The sequence below is a fragment of the Sinocyclocheilus grahami genome, unplaced genomic scaffold (assembly GCF_001515645.1).
Source record: "Sinocyclocheilus grahami isolate Dianchi unplaced genomic scaffold, SAMN03320097.WGS_v1.1 scaffold756.1, whole genome shotgun sequence".
In the NCBI taxonomy this organism is placed as follows: Eukaryota; Metazoa; Chordata; class Actinopteri; order Cypriniformes; family Cyprinidae; genus Sinocyclocheilus; species Sinocyclocheilus grahami.
In genome coordinates, this window is record NW_015505935.1 from 179745 (window position 1) to 196883 (window position 17139).

Here is a 17139-nt window from a genome sequence, read left to right on the forward strand (position 1 = left end):
CTAAAATCTAATGTGGCCACCCCTTTAGTCTTCATTTATTCTCATTTTTCTGTTCACTGTCAGCGTTTTTTCAGTTCTGGCTCTTCTAAGAGGTATTACATGGGCTTTCTCGATCTCATTACGCATGACGTTCTCACTCACTGGCGTTTGGCCCCATTTTGCCACCGTTAAGATGGGCTGTTGGGTGCTGCGTTTTCACTTGAACTAATCTGCTAAAATGATCTCAGTAATGCATGCTGGATGAATGCTGCGAAACTCATTATCATTCTCGCATCACTCCTTTTGCAAACTCGGAGCTTCCTCAAGCTGCCTGAAGAAGCATGTTCGTGAAGGGGGAAAATACGCCACTGTACTCATCTGAAATTCAAATTCGCCAAAAAAAAAAAAAAAAAGCGAAAGCAGTAATTGCCTGAAAGGGAATTTTGTAGTATTGTGCATGTGAGCTCGTGCCGGTATTAGCATTTCAAATTGAGTTATGTGCTTAAACAAGCAGCGGAGATGCTTCTGGTGCTCTTTTCAAGAGACCACTGCTATTTGTCTGGCATACCATAAAACTGCAGTCGCACTCTTTTTACTCCAGTATTTGTTTGAACACTTAAAAAACATACTACCATTTCAAGTATGTTTCTTCATCAGAACAGATTTGGAGAAATTCTTTGAAGTGAATGGGTGCCGTCAGAATGAGAGTCCAAACAGCTGATGAAAACATCACAATAGTCCACAAGTGATCCACACCACTCCAGTCCATCAATTATGTTTTGTGAAATGAAAATCTACATGTTTGTAAGAAACAAATCCATCATTAGGACATTTTTTTACCATTTTAAGTCCTCTATCCATAATGTTGCTTTCTTCTCGACTGAATCAGGAGAGAAATCTGCACAGATCAAGCACCGTTTACAAGCAAAAACAGATCTAAACAAAAGTGTCTGTGGATTTTGATGTGAGAGGACAACAGGAGATGGACTTTTCCACTGGAGGAAGCGTTATGATTATAGACTCGTATATTTGCCCTAAGCAACACATTTTGAAGTTAAAATGTCGTGATGGATTTGTTTCTTACAAACATGCAGATTTATGCTTAACAAGATGTTAATTAATGTACTGGAGTGGTGTGGATTATTGTGATGCTTTTACCAGCTGTTTGGACTCTCTTTCTGACAGCACGTGAGTCATCAGTATTTTGTAATATTAATGTAAAAACTCTGTATCATGCATATATTCTTAAAGTTACTAGTTACTCAAAAGGTGTGCAATAGCATATCGATTATCCTCAAAGCTAACAGACATGAACTAGGAACCACAAAAGTACTTTTTAATTCATGTAATCTATAATATTCTCCCCTGACACCCATTACAGAAGTGGTTAATTTGGGCAAATAAAATTTCATGTCCTGTAAGATTAATAAACGTTAGGAAGATCTCCTCCGCCTACTGCAGGCCTAACGATCCTCTACACTGTCACAACATTAATGAGGCATCAAAGATGGTGTTTTAATGCCCACTCTCTGTCCTTCCTCACAGCACTCACTGATATGATGCCATTATTGTTGTTTGTTATTAAGCAATTTTATATGAGGGAGAGAAAAAATACTTTAATTGAATTTCTGTTCAATTCAAGTGCAATGCTGAGGGGGCTGAAATTTATGCAGATTACTCTGTGTGAGGAGATGCTTCTCTCTCTCTCTCTCTCTCTCTCTCTCTCTCTCTCTCTCTCACACACACACACTCACACACACACACACACACACACACAGGTTTGTTTTTATGGTTTATGGGGACTCTCCATAGGCGTAATGGTTTTTATACTGTACAAACCGTATATTCTATTGCCCTACATCAACCCTACCCCTAAACCTACCCCTCACAGGAAACTTTCTGCATTTTTAGATTTTCAAAAAAACTAATTCTGAATTATTTATAAGCCTTTTGAATTACGGGGACACTGAAAATGTCCTCATAAATCACCTTCTCGTTGTAATACCTATGTCATACCCATGTTATTATACAAATTTGTGTCCTCATAAACCACATAAACATGCACACACACACACACACACACAAACAAACTCCCAGGAACTTAGTCTTGCATATGATCAAACAGGAACAGAATATTTTATCCTTTGCACACAGATGCACTACAGGAAAATTAAATGTATATGAACAATTCTATTTCTGCAGCAGATCCAACTCCCAGGAACTTAGTCTTGCATATGATCAAACAGGAACAGAATATTTTATCCTTTGCACACAGATGCACTACGGGAAAATTAAATGTATATGAACAATTCTATTTCTGCAGCAGATCCCAATGTCATTTTAATGTAAAATTCTTCCGAGCTTTCATGGGGTTTACACATATTAGTATTCTGTTTAAAACACACAGTGTTCATATGGAAATCCTAATGCATGTATAATGCAATGGCGTGAATGTTTATGTCTTCATTAAATGTTCATGTGAAATGTCATATATATGTATGTACAGTAGCGTTCTGGGGATTTGAGGTCAAACACAAGTCAAACACTTAGTAGAGAGTGAGGTAGAAGCTGTGAGTTTATTTGGGACGATATTCATCAAAGGGGCTGCGGGTTTCATATTGGTTGAGTTGTTCCTTTAGCCCAGTTGTATAGTTGCTTGTGTTTTTTTTAATGGCATACCTGTGGAAATCATCTCTCTTGTCTTCTAGCATAGTGATGACATGTTGTTTTTGTAAACCTGTTTTTGCTTCCAGTTCTATCGTACCAAAATGGGTTTTTGGTTAAAGGAATTGTATGTAATTTTTTACCATACTAAACCATAAAAACTGCAGATATTTAGGAAACATGCTACGTTTACATACTTGTTTCTCTGAAAAACAGTGCTACAGCAAGTTATTCGATTTTGAAATGTGTGTTCCGTGTCGGAATGTCGGTTTTTGTTTTGATGTGTGTGACTCCGCCCAGTGCCAGTTTACCCAATTGTATTTCGACACGCCAGGTTGCAAGTTGATGGAAAACACAGCATACTGCAACCATGGAAGCCAGTAAATGAACTAGATCACAGACTGTACACAACCTAAAAAGCCTTAGCATCCATCTAAAACGTTGTATGACCAGAAGAATATTAAATTTCAATTCACATTTATTTGTATGCCACTTTTCACTATACAAATCGTTGCAAAGCAGCTTCACAGAAAATGAAAATAAAATTATATTTCTGGGGATTTGAGGTCAAACACACTCCGTTGGAGATGCTTAGTAGAGAGTGAGGTAGAAGCTGTGAGTTTATTTGGGACGATATTCGTCAAAGGGGCTGCAGGTTTCATATTGGTTGAGTTGTTCCTTTAGCCCAGTTGTATAGTTGCTTGTGTTTTTTTTAATGGCATACCTGTGGAAATCATCTCTCTTGTCTTCTAGCATAGTGATGACATGTTGTTTTTGTAAACCTGTTTTTGCTTCCAGTTCTATCGTACCAAAATGGGTTTTTGGTTAAAGGAATTGTATGTAATTTTTTACCATACTAAACCATAAAAACTGCAGATATTTAGGAAACATGCTACGTTTACATACTTGTTTCTCTGAAAAACAGTGCTACAGCAAGTTATTCGATTTTGAAATGTGTGTTCCGTGTCGGAATGTCGGTTTTTGTTTTGATGTGTGTGACTCCACCCACTGCCAGTTTACCCAATTTTTTCGACACGCCAGGTTGCCAGTTGATGGAAAACACAGCATACTGCAACCACGGAAGCCAGTAAATGAACTAGATCACAGACTGTACACGACCTAAAAAGCCTTAGCATCCATCTAAAACGTTGTATGACCAGAAGAATATTAAATTTCAATTCACATTTATTTGTATGCCACTTTTCACTATACAAATCGTTGCAAAGCAGCTTCACAGAAAATGAAAATAAAATTATATTAAAACACAGATAAATCAGCTCATCAACAGTGTATGGCTCTTTGATTTCCATGCGTTCATTCCTGTTGCGCGTCCTCAATCTGGCAACCCATGTGAGAATCAAATCTGAGGAGGAGGGGGCCGGACAAACTTTCCAATATTTTGAATTTGGACTTACGCTAGCTGTTAATATTACATACTGCATCCTTAAATGCCTGAAATAAGTCTGTGGTAACACAAGCTCAAGATATTTTCACATTTTATTTTACGACATAAATTACGTCGGCAACTTTAAAACATGGAGCTTACATGGAGCTAAGTTCTGTTTTTCCCTATAGGAATTACAGTTGTAAAGCATAACCAATAGTCTACCCTCTTTGAAAACAAAAATAATATGAAATGCTTTAAATATAAGCACATGCTCACTATTTCTACTTTGAAAGCCTCTGGCATGATCACCTCATAGACTTCCCTTATAAATGTATTACTGTACAGTAAACAAGTTTTTCTTTGTTTATGAACTAAAAAGAAGGTGAACTGTGTAAATTCATAGAGGTGGTTTGTAAGTCAACTGGTCTATTACCCCTGAGGGATGTAGATTATAGTAAGTGTAAAGATAATATGATTGGACCATTTAAGCCATCCTCATTTGCCCCTTTTTATGCAAATTAATTCAGAAAGCACTTACGGCTCTTTATTAAGTCGTTAACATTGGTTTGCTGATTCACATTTTTATTTGCTGTTTGATTGCCAGTAAACATAACCTTTGCTGCACTGCAGTTGCTAATGGAGTTGTCATTTTAGGATTGCTGTCTATGATTTCTACCAATTAGGCGTAAAATGGAGCTTTGTTTGTGAAAAGGTGTATGAAATCTTTCCTAAACATACCAGATTCTCTGTCATAGCTGGACTTTTGACTATATTCACAGTCCACAGTGTGCTATTTGTAGCCAAGAACGGATATGTTTGCTGGAAAACAAACACAAAAAGTGTGTTTATATGCTTTCATTGATTCTTGCAGGTTTTGAATGACTGACGCTCAAATTGAAAACTTTTTGTTTTGCACAAGTACCCTATTTTTATTTTATTATTATAATTTTTTTTTTTTACATTTTATTATTATTAATTATTAAAAAAAAATGTTTTTATATTTTTTAAATCGTATTTTTTTTTATCATTTTTATTTTAAGGTACTTTAAGGTAAGATTTTTGACCTGCTTTTTTGGGAACTTTTATTTAAATTTTATTATTAATATAATTTTAAATGCTATTATTTACATTTTTAATGTGAAGTAATTTATTTGTTTATTTATTTATTTATTTTTTGAGCAAGTACACTTGTTTAAGACAAACTTTTAGTTTTTTATTTTATTATTATTTTTATCTTATTCTTTTTTTATTATTTAATTTTACAATTTTAAATTATTTTTATTTTTATGTTATTATTTTATTTTATTTTAAAAGTGCCATTTTGGATTGTTTTGGCCTGCTTTTTTGGACAATTTTATTTATTTATCTTTTATTTTAATATTATTTTTTATTTTATTATTTATTTTTTCCATTTTAATAAAAAAAAATCTATATTTTTGAGCAGGTACACTTGTTTAAAGGGGTCATGTGATGTTGCTAAAAATAACCTTATTTTGTGTATTTGGTGTAATGAAATGTGTTTATGCAGTTTAAGGTTAAAAAAACACATTATTTTCCACATACTGTACATTATTGTTTCTCCTCTATGCCCCGCCTTTCTGAAACGGTGAGCGGAGGCCGGTGGCTAGAGTGAGCGGAGGCGGCGACTGGCGAATTTGACGAAGGAGCGGCCGGCGGGCTTGCGGCAACCACATGTGACGACCCCGGGCTGAAAGCCGATCCAGTGATCCACAGCGTGAAGTTGATGTATTTCCTCAGCAACCAGCACGGATCAGCTCCAGGCATGACGAAGTGAATAGCGTCCTCTTTTGGAAGCCCAAACAAAGTAGTTTCACTTTCACAACGAAACACACAGCGCCTTCACGACATGGTGGTGGCAACAACAAAACTACAGTGAGAATAAAAGTTGCGCCTTCTTTCTTTGCGTGAACATTTGGGTGGCGTTATGCAAATCTTCCCACATCGTGACGTAGATATGTGGGGGTGTGTTAGATAAAATGCGTTGCACACATCTGAATATTTGGGTTGAAGTGTTCTGGAACAGTGTTGTAAATACAACTTAACCACTGATTTCTAGTCGTGTCCTCTTTTGGAAGGCCAAACAAAGTAGTTTCTCTTTCACAACGAAACACACAGCGTCACACATTGTGGCCTAGATATGTGCGAGTTGTTTTAGGTAGGCGTGGTTAACTCTTAACTTTTATAAAGAATATCTCTTTGGATTTGAGACTTTAGTCTTTGCAACTTTACAGATCTTCTTTATGCACCAAGAGCTTGTAACACTCCAAAGAGAAAGGAAGAATTGAAATCGCATCATATGACCCCTTTAAGACTTTTTTATAATTTGATTTGATTTTGATTTTGAAAGGTGCCATGCCTGATTGTTTTGGGCTGCTTTAATCCCTGTATGTGCCATCTTGTCCAGAGATTTCACATAGAAACACATCACATGTGAAAACCGCAGACTGTAAAGGTTAGAAGCCATAGAAGATCACTAGCTCAGGTATAATACATGCAGCGGTTTGCATTTTCACAGTAAACGCTCAGCTCGCGAGTCTGGCAAGCTTCTGGTCCCGCAGAGCAAAGCTGAATGATAGTAGTGAAACAAAAGAGGAGGGAGTCCATTAGTGAGACGTCAAGAGATATATATTTCAGCCGCCTGTCTTCCTCACTTCTGCGTAGCGGTAACGAGATCTGAGACTACTTTTCCTTCTCTGTCTCTTTCTCTCAGAGCACACATGTTTTTTTTGTCTGTCTCTTTGCTCAGATAAGAGCAGGGTTTCCCCTGGATGGCGGGTGATCGGGGAGATAAACAGGCTGAGAGCAAATGGAATCTGAAGAGAACTTGTTCAGGAGGCTTTTGTGTGGGAGCACAGATGGGGAAGAGGTGTCAAAAGTGCCTCTTCACGTCTCACTGCCGGCAGAGGCAGATGAGAGGCTCAGGAATGAAGTGATGGCCTTTACTGGTAATAAGAACAAAACACACTTGCAAGGAGAAGGCACATAAAGAGAAACGCGCTGTACTCATGCAGTGAACTGCACACTGATGAAGTCTGGACAAAACAGAGTAGTATTTTTGATAGCAATGAGTACAGACCTGCTGCTCAGTTGATAAAGCAGGATGGGAATTCACATACTGATAAAATGTATACCTTAAATGCATTGTAAGTCGCTTTGGATAAGCATACCTGCCAGATGAAAAAGCTTTAAACTGACATTTATTTTCTAGCATTTTTAGAAGCCTATGCTTTTCTTGAATGTCAGGGAACATTTGACCCTGTGGTTGAAGGCTCAGAGATGACAGGTAGGACATTTTAGAGACTTTAAATCCCAAAGTTATTCAGCTTTTCAAGCTGAATGCTCTGCTGGCTAATGTGTACTTATAATGCACTGAAAGTTAAAAGTTGCAAATGCTTACACTACCATTCTAAAGACAGATGCATCAAATCGATCAGCTTTTTATCACTTTTTGACAGTCAACATTGATAATTAATAATTAAAAGAAATGTTTCTTGAGCAGAAAATCAGCATATTAGAATTATTTCTGAAGGATCATGTGACACTGAAGACTTGGAGTAATGATGCTGAAAATTTAGCTTTGTGTCACAGGAATAAAATAGAAAAACATATAAAATTTCTAGTAATATTTGACAATATTGTTTTCTGTATTTTTGATCAAATAAATATAGCCTTAAGAGACTTCTTTCCAAAACATAAAAAAATGTATTTCCAACCCTAAACCTTTGAACTATGTTGTATTTACATTTACATTTAGTCATTTAGCAGACGCTTTTATCCAAAGCAACTTACAAATGAGGACAATGGAAGCAATCAAAATCAACAAAAGAGCAATGATACGCAAGTGCTATAACAAGTCTCAGTTAGCCTAACGTATACACATAGTTTTTTAAAATTATATAATAAATAAAAAGAAAACGGATAGAATAGAAAAAGAATAGAGCAAGCTAGTATTAGGGGGAAGTCGTGGCCTAATGGTTAGAGAGTCGGACTCATAACCCAAAGGTTGTGGGTTCGAGTCTCGTACCGGCAGGGATTGTAGGTGGGGGGAGTGAATGTACAGCACTCTCTCCCACCTTCTCCCACCACGACTGAGGGGGCACCAGTAAAGTGTTACCAATTTTCTCAAAATTGCATGATATAAACTCTGTGGGTTATAAAGTCAGTATTGCATGATAGAAACTCGCAGTTGTGAGAAAAAAACTCAGAATTGTGAGATCTAAACTCGCAATTCTGACTTTTCCTTGCTCTGAAAACTTGGAATTGCAAGAAAAAGTTTTTATCTCGCAATTCTGACTTTATTTCTTTATCACGAAATTCAGAAAAAAAAGTCTAATTTCTGAGATGTATACTCACAATTGTGAGAAAGAAGTCAGAATTGTGAGATTAAAACTCGCAATTACCTTTTTTAAAATGATTTGTTATCCAGTGGCGGAAACGGGCATTCATAGGAAAAAGACTTCTAATTTCACGTCTCCAGTTTCTCAAAAATGTTCTCTAAATTGTTGAGGATGCTTTTTGCCTGATGGATGATGAACAGGTGTAAAAATTTCAAACTGATCAACATTTGCAGTTACATGTACATTTTATACAAATCAACTTTTATTAAATGTTTATTTATTTTGGCTAAACACACATGCATCTGTCGCTTTAAATTCCCCAGCTCGTTATAGCACGATGGATTCTGATTGGCTGTCAAAGTTTGTATCGTTCATCAGCTGGAAAAAAAATCGTTTTGAAAGTGATTCCAACGATATCGTTTCTCTGTGCCTTTATCGTTATAGTTGTGGTGTGGGCTTAGCTATTCTTTAATATTGAGAACGATTTTTAGAACTATATCTTTATCGTTATCATTATAGTTATCGCGCTTGGTGTAAACGGGCCTTTAGACATAAAGGTTTCAAAAGGATTTGTTCCCCACAGCAATTCCATAGCAAGAAGAGCCTTCTAGTGAACATTTTTTTTCTTATACCAAATTTACACGGCAAAGGTGGCACAGAGGCGCTTCTGAAGTGGAATTTAGGTGTCTTTAGACAGACTGTTTAATATTGCTCAGAGGTGGCATACATGCATTTACACAGCATTTGATATGAGGAGCTGAGTCAGAGCTGGCTTAATTTAGTCTGGCTTTTATGCTGTACTATATCTTTACACATCATTTTGAGCAGGCATATAGATGCTTTAACTCAGCTGTGTTAAGATGCCTTTAGTGTAAGAATATTTTAATAATCTGATGAACAGTTTTCATTATAAATATCCTTTTGTGCAATTAAAAAAGGTTTCATAGATGTTAAAGGTTCTTTGTGGAAAGTGTAGATCTCATTCAGAATACCATTCAGATGCATTCTTTGGACTTGCAGAGTAAACAACCACAACCACTTAGCAACACACTACAAAACCCAGTCAGAGCACACCCCCAAAACAAATCTAGCTTAGAGAACATTGAGACATTTCATACTTGAATGAAAGATGATTGAGAACTCGATTAAGTCAGTGAGTTATGAAAGATCAGCCTCTGGGATTAGTCGGTTGAGTTTGACCCGAACTTTCATAGATCTTTTTGTGAAGCTAATGACATACAGCCGCATGTCAGTAGCTTATTCAATCTTTCTCTGGCTGATTTCATCTGCTGTGTCTCTCATTGCTCTTTCCCCGCTCTCTCAATCTTTTCTTTGTCGTTCTTCCACCCAGCCGTTCTTCTTCTACAGATACTAGTCAACTGCTCATCTCGACAGCTGTCTGTCAGACCATCACTGCGGTTAATGAGGGGGGAAACCGAGCCAAAGCCTCACACACTCTTTCCCAAGCGATCCCTCATCAACCCAGCACTTTCATCATCTTGACGTGAGGGAGAGGCCATTAAGACAGTGACAGATGATTATGCCGACCAATCGCCAGCTGAGATTGATAGATTTGTGCATGTGTGTATAGGGTTCATTCATAAGGAGCCACTATTGCAGCCATCTTCAAGGTCATGGATTTATGACTAACCGTTTTTATATTCTTCATATTACAGATCCACACATTTAACTGTCAGATGAACTGAATTCACCCAACCAGATTTCCTTTTGTGTTGCACAGAAGAAAGTCATATAGGTTTGACATGACATGATGGTGAGTAAAGGATAACATTATAAAGCAAAGTTATAACTAGGCCGCTGTTAGTAATAGTTTCTCTGTTGACGGTACGGGGGAAATATGATAAAATGTGTTAAGCAGAGCTTTGAGGAGTTTATGCAAAACTCTTCGAAATGCAATTATAATAAGGATAAATAAAAGAGTTTGCACATTTTGGGGAATGTGTTGAATTTTGTGAACGCTGGGCATTGGAATTGATCTTTCTATGTTAGTATCTTTCAACCATCATGCGATTCAGTTCATATTGGCATGGTTAGCAAAGACTGGATGGGCACAGAAGATGGACATATGAATCTGTTTTTTAAAAGCTGCAGACTATGATTCCATCCAGTCTGAGTATATAAAACATGTTTTTTAGAACTCAAATAGATTTTTTAGTTTTCTCATGCATTTCCTAGCGACGAGGCATGTGTTTCTGTGTCAGTTTGTTGTGTTAGGAGGGACATGAAAGTCTATTGTGTGATCCTAAAATGCATCATGCCCAGTTTTTCTCTGTAAACAATTACAAAGTCGGCAAGTTAAAACTCATAAGTCAATATATTTCCAATGATGCTATTTCAATACTTGTACTTTGTAGCAAGCTAGTATGGAAACTTGTACCTTTCCGGGTTGTTTGTCTCGGCTGGCATAACCTCTCAGAATATTCAGGTACAGTAAATTTCTCAGTCTCTTTGATTTTTGTTTTGTAACTGGTCATCCACTATGTCCCACTCAGTCTATTTTTTGCACTCGTATTGGTTATATACATTTAGGGGTGATTTGCATTTAAAAATCTGAGTAAGAGTATTGGAATAAATAAAAAAAAAAAACCCGCAAGGTATAGAAACACGTTGAACTACTTTTAACTTGAGCGCCTTGTTTTTACAACACTGTTGTGTGAGAGATGCGTGTGTAACAGTCAAACACATTGAAAAATCTGCACAGTGGAATGCAAAAACATGTTTTTTTCTCCCCATTTTACTGCCCATTTTGTTTATTCTGTTGCTTTGTGTCTAGGGGCTGTTCACACAGAATGCGTTTTTGCATTTAACTTCTTTGAGACGTCGTTCTCAAGCCTGCCCGCCCGCCACCGCTCACTCATGCCGGCCTCCGCTCAATCTAGCCCGCCGTGTGTGACGCTGTGTGTTACACACGGCGTAACACATATGGTATCAAAAAGTTGGCCTTCCAAAAGAGGACAGGACTAGAAATCAGTGGTTAAGTTGTACTTACCAACACTGTTCCAGAACAGTTTAATCCAAATATTCAGATGTGTGCAGCGCATTTTATGGAGGACTGTTTCCTGATCCTGGTAGAGTAGACTACAATGCCACCTGTACTGACTCACAGACTGTAAGTACGTTTTTTATATTTAATGAATTTGCCATTGACGAATAAACGCGAGTTTTGAGCAGTGTAGAGTAGCGCTTTTTGTTTGTCATTTCTCCGATCACAAATGCAAACATGGTTTTATGTTTACACGGCGCGATGCAACACAACGTGTAAAAAGACAGTATTATAAGTCATTATAATCCGTAATTATGTCCCCACTGGATGCAACAAATGCCTCGTTATAATGGGTTTTAATGTTTTTGTCTCGTCGTGCCGGGACAAGGCATCACAGCATAGTAAGGGGCGTAACATTTCCGTCACACGCTTGAGGTATTCGGCCAATCACAACGCACTGGATAGCTGGCCAATCAGAGCACACCTCGCTTTGAGCTTTGTCAAAATCTACACGTTTCAGAAAGGCGGGGCATAGAGGAGAAACAATAATGTACAGTATGTGGAAAATAATGTGTTTTTCGAACCTTAAACCACATAAACACATTTCATTACACCAAATAATTTTCTTTTTAGCAACATCATATGCATAAGCATTTTTAGTGGCCTTTTTATTGATTTAGTGACTCTAAATTTCTATATGTTTTTGCATTTAAAAACACAAGACAGGGCAGTGGAATGAAAAGTTAAAATAAGTTAAACTTTATTAAACTAAAAAAAAAAGATTGTTTTTCAATTTATTTAATGTTACGTTCATGTTTATGTTAAGTTTATGTTCAATTTATTTTAACTTGAGCGCAGTGTTTTTAGAATGCTGTGTCATAAGTGAAAGCAAACAGCTGAGAAAGAAAACACTTTTAACAGTATATTGCATCCGGGCAGCTCTTAAAGTGACAGCAGTCTAATATTCCGGCTGTCTTTCATTCATGGTAATCACACAACAAAAGGGAGACAATCTGTCACTGCTTCTGACTAAATCACTTTTGTAACTTTAATAAGAAGAAATATATATTTAATTTACACAGTGAAGAATATGCAGTGTTTTTATACATTTGATTACTTTATACAATGTATGTAGCATTTCTTATTTATTTGCTCTACTGTAGATTTTTTTGTCCTGTAGTTTAGTTTCTTATTATTTAATCGCTGACTGTTCACTTGTCTTCAGTGAGCTTGAGTTTTAGTTTTTTTTCTTCTCTCTTTAATTTAGGCTAGTATTAGTTTTTTGTGATATTGACACTGGTGACAATAATTATGAAATGTTTATATGGAATCAAAAATGTTGACATCATAAAGAACTTATTCTTACGGACTGAAGCAAAAATAACTATATCATGATATATATAATTACTGTGAAATGATATAATAAATAGACATGATATAACTATCTGTAAAACCTTGTTTACACGAGTCAGTAACTCATAAGCAGAAGTTACTCCACTTGAAAAACTACTCATGTCCCCAAAGGATCATGAAACCACTTTACAGCTCAAATAACAAACCCTAATAATAAACCCTCATTGCATTGTGCATTACTGTAAACAAGCTTCCATTCATTTTTACACACTGAGGGACGAGTCAAAATAATTTTCTGTGATAACAGACAGTGGGTTGCAGATGCTGTCCATTCACGTTAAGTTGTAAATAACCTGAGACTTTCCTATGAACTCTTTGCACTACAAGTTTACCACGTTTCGCATCAACATTAATGTATAATGCGGCCCGGTGTGTATCTCTCATGCCAGCAGAGAGGATATAGCAGACTGCATTTTCCATTCAGACGACATGAGAGCGTTAAGGAGATACATTAGCACCTAGATATTACTCTGTGGGTGCTGTGTCATTTCAGTGTGTTAAATCATTCAGGAGAGCTATGGCTTTTACCTCCTCTGTCAGAAAAGTACCCAGAATGCAGTGTGACAGTGCAGCCCCTCGGCCACATCCACAGATATAACTTCAGCTCTAATATCTCGCCTTGTCCAATTTCAGTGGGCATGGGGCAGGGGGCACGAGAAGGGTTATGCATACAGAACATTTCGTCTTTCTCCTCTGGTTCCCGCAGTGGTTGCAGTCCCTAGAGAGACACCCGGCTGCTCTGAGAGCTCTGAATAATAAACTTGCACACAAATAGGGTGCTGTTAGCAAGCACTCATTTTAAGTGACTCGTCTCGGTTGCTTTGAGACTAGAATTGGGAATCAAGAACCGGATCCCTTTTTGAAATAAATACCGGAACCAAATTATTTTTATGACCTCATTTCTGTTAATGGTATTGCACGTTTTGTGGTAAGACCACAGAAAGATTAAATTGTCTATTGTTGTTATGTATTCCACTTCAGATGGTTTTGCAGGTGTAAAATGTAACAAATATTAAGTGGCAACTTGTTATTCTTTATAGTTATTTTTCAACAGCTTATTGAGGAGACGTATGGAAGCCTGTTTTCGCCACTGAATAAAAAGTACAAAAGGTAATGGCGACTTTTTATCTCAATTCAGACTTTTATCTACCAAATCTGAGAAAGAATTGCAAGATATAAACTCTAAAGGTTTTTAAAAGGTTTCACGTATACACGACAACGTTTTCAAAACGATTCACGTTTACACATATCCGCGAAAATGGCCAAAAACGCTGTATTACATATATGCCAGGCCAGTAGTTGGCGCTCTCACCTTGTTAGTAAACAGTACCTGTAGGAAAGTGAAGATTATATGATGTATATGCTGCATCTCCGTTGTTGGTTGTAATATTGGTGAAGTAAATCCACACTTTGCTGAAGAAGCGTTAGCAAACTATTGAGAAGCAACAACAGTACCATATACTCCGCCATTGTTGTGTATGTTTGTTCGTGCTTGCCTTTAAAATCGACACTTACTGCGCATGTCTACATACCTAACACGTATTACGCATGTGCATGACGTCACTGTTTTAAAATATTACTGTTTTGGGTGTTTACACGGAAACGACAACGGTGCCGTTTTCAAAAACTTCCACTTTGAAACCCATTTTCAAAAATATGCGTTTTCAGTCCCCAAAACGCTGTTGTCATGTAAACGAACAGTCAAAACGCATAAAAAGTTTCCCATTTTTGGCTGAAAACATTGTCGTGCAAACGGCCCCTAAAAAAAAAATTATATAAAAGAAAGCCACAAGCCGCATTACCCTTTAAATTGCGCTTTTTTTTTTATTCAAAAATTGCGAATTAAAAACACACCTAATGGAAATGCATCGATTTCACAAAAACTCCCATATGTCACAAAAAATTTTTTTACGCTCGCATGAGGTGGTTTTTCAGGCAATTCGAAAAAGGAATATGTCGCAAAACTGCAAAGGAAACATTTTTTTCGCATTTACAGGTCACCTGGCGTATGTAAAAGTAATATGATCATTCTTTAATGTACTGTAATCTCCAAGAAACACCTCATACATGGCTGCTCTCACGTATAAAGGGCTTTCCTTGCCATTAATGCTTGGAAAACCCCCTTTTATTTACACTGCATTTCGGCTTTGACAAGGCCACCGGAACTGATAGGGCCACTCTAGTCAATGCTTGTGTTTATACCAGCCGCGCCGTGGCATGTTTCAGAAGCATCCCAGAAGTGACTCTCTTTGCTTTGCTAAAGATACATGTCTAAGTCACCTTCAATTAAAAATAATGGCTAGTGCGGTGGCTGCAATATACATAAACCTACCAGCATCCATTGCCATCAATTGACTTATCACGAGAGGAAAAAATATGTTTTAGTTGCATAACTTCAGTTAATGGAAACGAAAAGGGGCTTTGATAGAGAGATGTGCTATTAAATGATCAAAGTTCATTCAACAAATTTCACCAGTTGGACGATAGATGGAAAAAATTAAGTAAGGCCTGATTACTTAGACTTGGGCCAGTAAGTAGCCACCCAGAACCCCTTAGCAACAGCCTAACAACTACTTACCTAGCAGCTCCATTACAAAATGCTAGTTAAAACCACTCAGACCACCTTAGCAACTGTATAGCAACACCTTGGAAACTACCCTAGGCAACAGGTTTGCCCCTCAGAATTCTAGGAAGAATCTTTGAAAGGAATCTGAATCAAAATCCTTAGAATTTGAATTCCCATCCACCTGTGCACTTTTTCCTTTTAGTTTGCCATCATTTAGTTCACTCCTTTTACCTCACTTGGTTTCCTTGCACTTCTTAATTTTGGAAGTGATAATGTCCTGTTCTTGGTTAATAAACACATCTTTTGGCCTTATGTGTGGCCATTTGCCGTGAAATTATAAACATTTACGCCGCATAAGTTTAATGGAAAAATGGATAGTCCCTGTGGAAGATGTGTACAGTATATCGCTGTATTGTTAATGTGTTTTCTCCACATACTGTACTCATAAAGTGCATAATACAAGGCATTTTGGACTCAACAAGTCAGAAACGACTCGAGAAGATGGTTTTATATCAGAATGACTGACAACTCCAGGAGGCTCTACGCGGGACAGCACTGTGGTTGAGCCGTCTAACGTGGCACAAAGCAGTTTGGGTTTGTTTATCTTGTGCAGGGCCGAGACTGACTCATGCCTACTCTGCTAATTAAATCTCAGTAACACATCAAAGCAGGGCTAAGCTAATGTTTCCACTGGCTTACTCTTGAGGTAAGACTCTGCGCTAATTCATAATGAGGGAATTAAAAGATTATCCTAAGAAGATTACAATGATGCATTGTATCACCAAAGTTTTATTACATATTATAAATAATGCAAGTCATTTATTTGTCATAATAATCACTGCGCTCAGAGGCGAGAGAAAAGTACTCTGTGTGTGTCAGGTTTTCCTTCAAGGGGCACTTCATCACTTTTCAAACCATCCATTATGAAAAAATTACCTTATAGGAAAACAGCATCATTTAGTGGTGCATCAGAGGCTGTTGAGATGCAGGACGCTGCAGCCCTGCGGCGCTGATAGAGACGGCTGCATGCTTCCATAGTCAATTCCAAACGAAACACATTTTTCTCTCGCTGAACATTTGATACTCATACCACATTTTTAATTAATGTGAGGTGCCAGGGGCCACCGAGACTTGATTTAATAGTAATTGTGGCTCACTGTTTAATTGCAGCTCGACGCTTGAAACTTCAATATACGATACAATGCGGCACAAACAGCAAGATAGAATTAAACCATTCTCTCACTTTTCTCAGAGAGTAGTTTAATTAGCAAAATAATTAACATTGTAATATCTATCTATCTGTCTGTCTGTCTTTCTGTCTATCTATCTGATGTTCTATCCATCCGTCCATCTGTCTGATGTTCTATCTATCTATCTATCTATCTATCTATCTATCTATCTATCTATCTATCTCTGTTCGTCCGCCCGTCTGTCTGATGATCTATCTATCTGTCTGTCTGTCTGTTTGTCTATCTGTCTGTCTGTCTGTCTGTCTGTTCTTTTAAATAAATATTTTTGAGAATATCAGAAAAATGTATTTCCTAGCTATACATTTTTTTTATTTGTTTGCTTGTTCGTTTGTTTAAAAATACATTAATTTTGTTTTATTTAAAGAAATATTTTTATTAAAATCAGAAATTGTCCGCCCGTCTGTCTGATGATCTATCTATCTGTCTGTCTGTCTATCTGTCTGTCTGTCTGTCTGTCTGTTCTTTTAAATAAATATTTTTGAGAATATCAGAAAAATGTATTTCCTAGCTATACATTT

At 37.1% G+C, this 17139-nt stretch overlaps 1 protein-coding gene across 1 annotated transcript in view; it reads left to right on the plus strand.

The window, feature by feature from the left end:
- The first annotated feature begins 6857 nt into the window (after positions 1-6857).
- LOC107561068 (uncharacterized) overlaps positions 6858-17139 on the plus strand; it is a 66731-nt gene continuing 56449 nt past the window's right edge. Inside the window, exon 1 of the mRNA XM_016245410.1 lies at positions 6858-6996. Coding sequence (XP_016100896.1) covers positions 6858-6996 — 139 coding nt within the window. The remainder of the gene's footprint in view (positions 6997-17139) is intronic.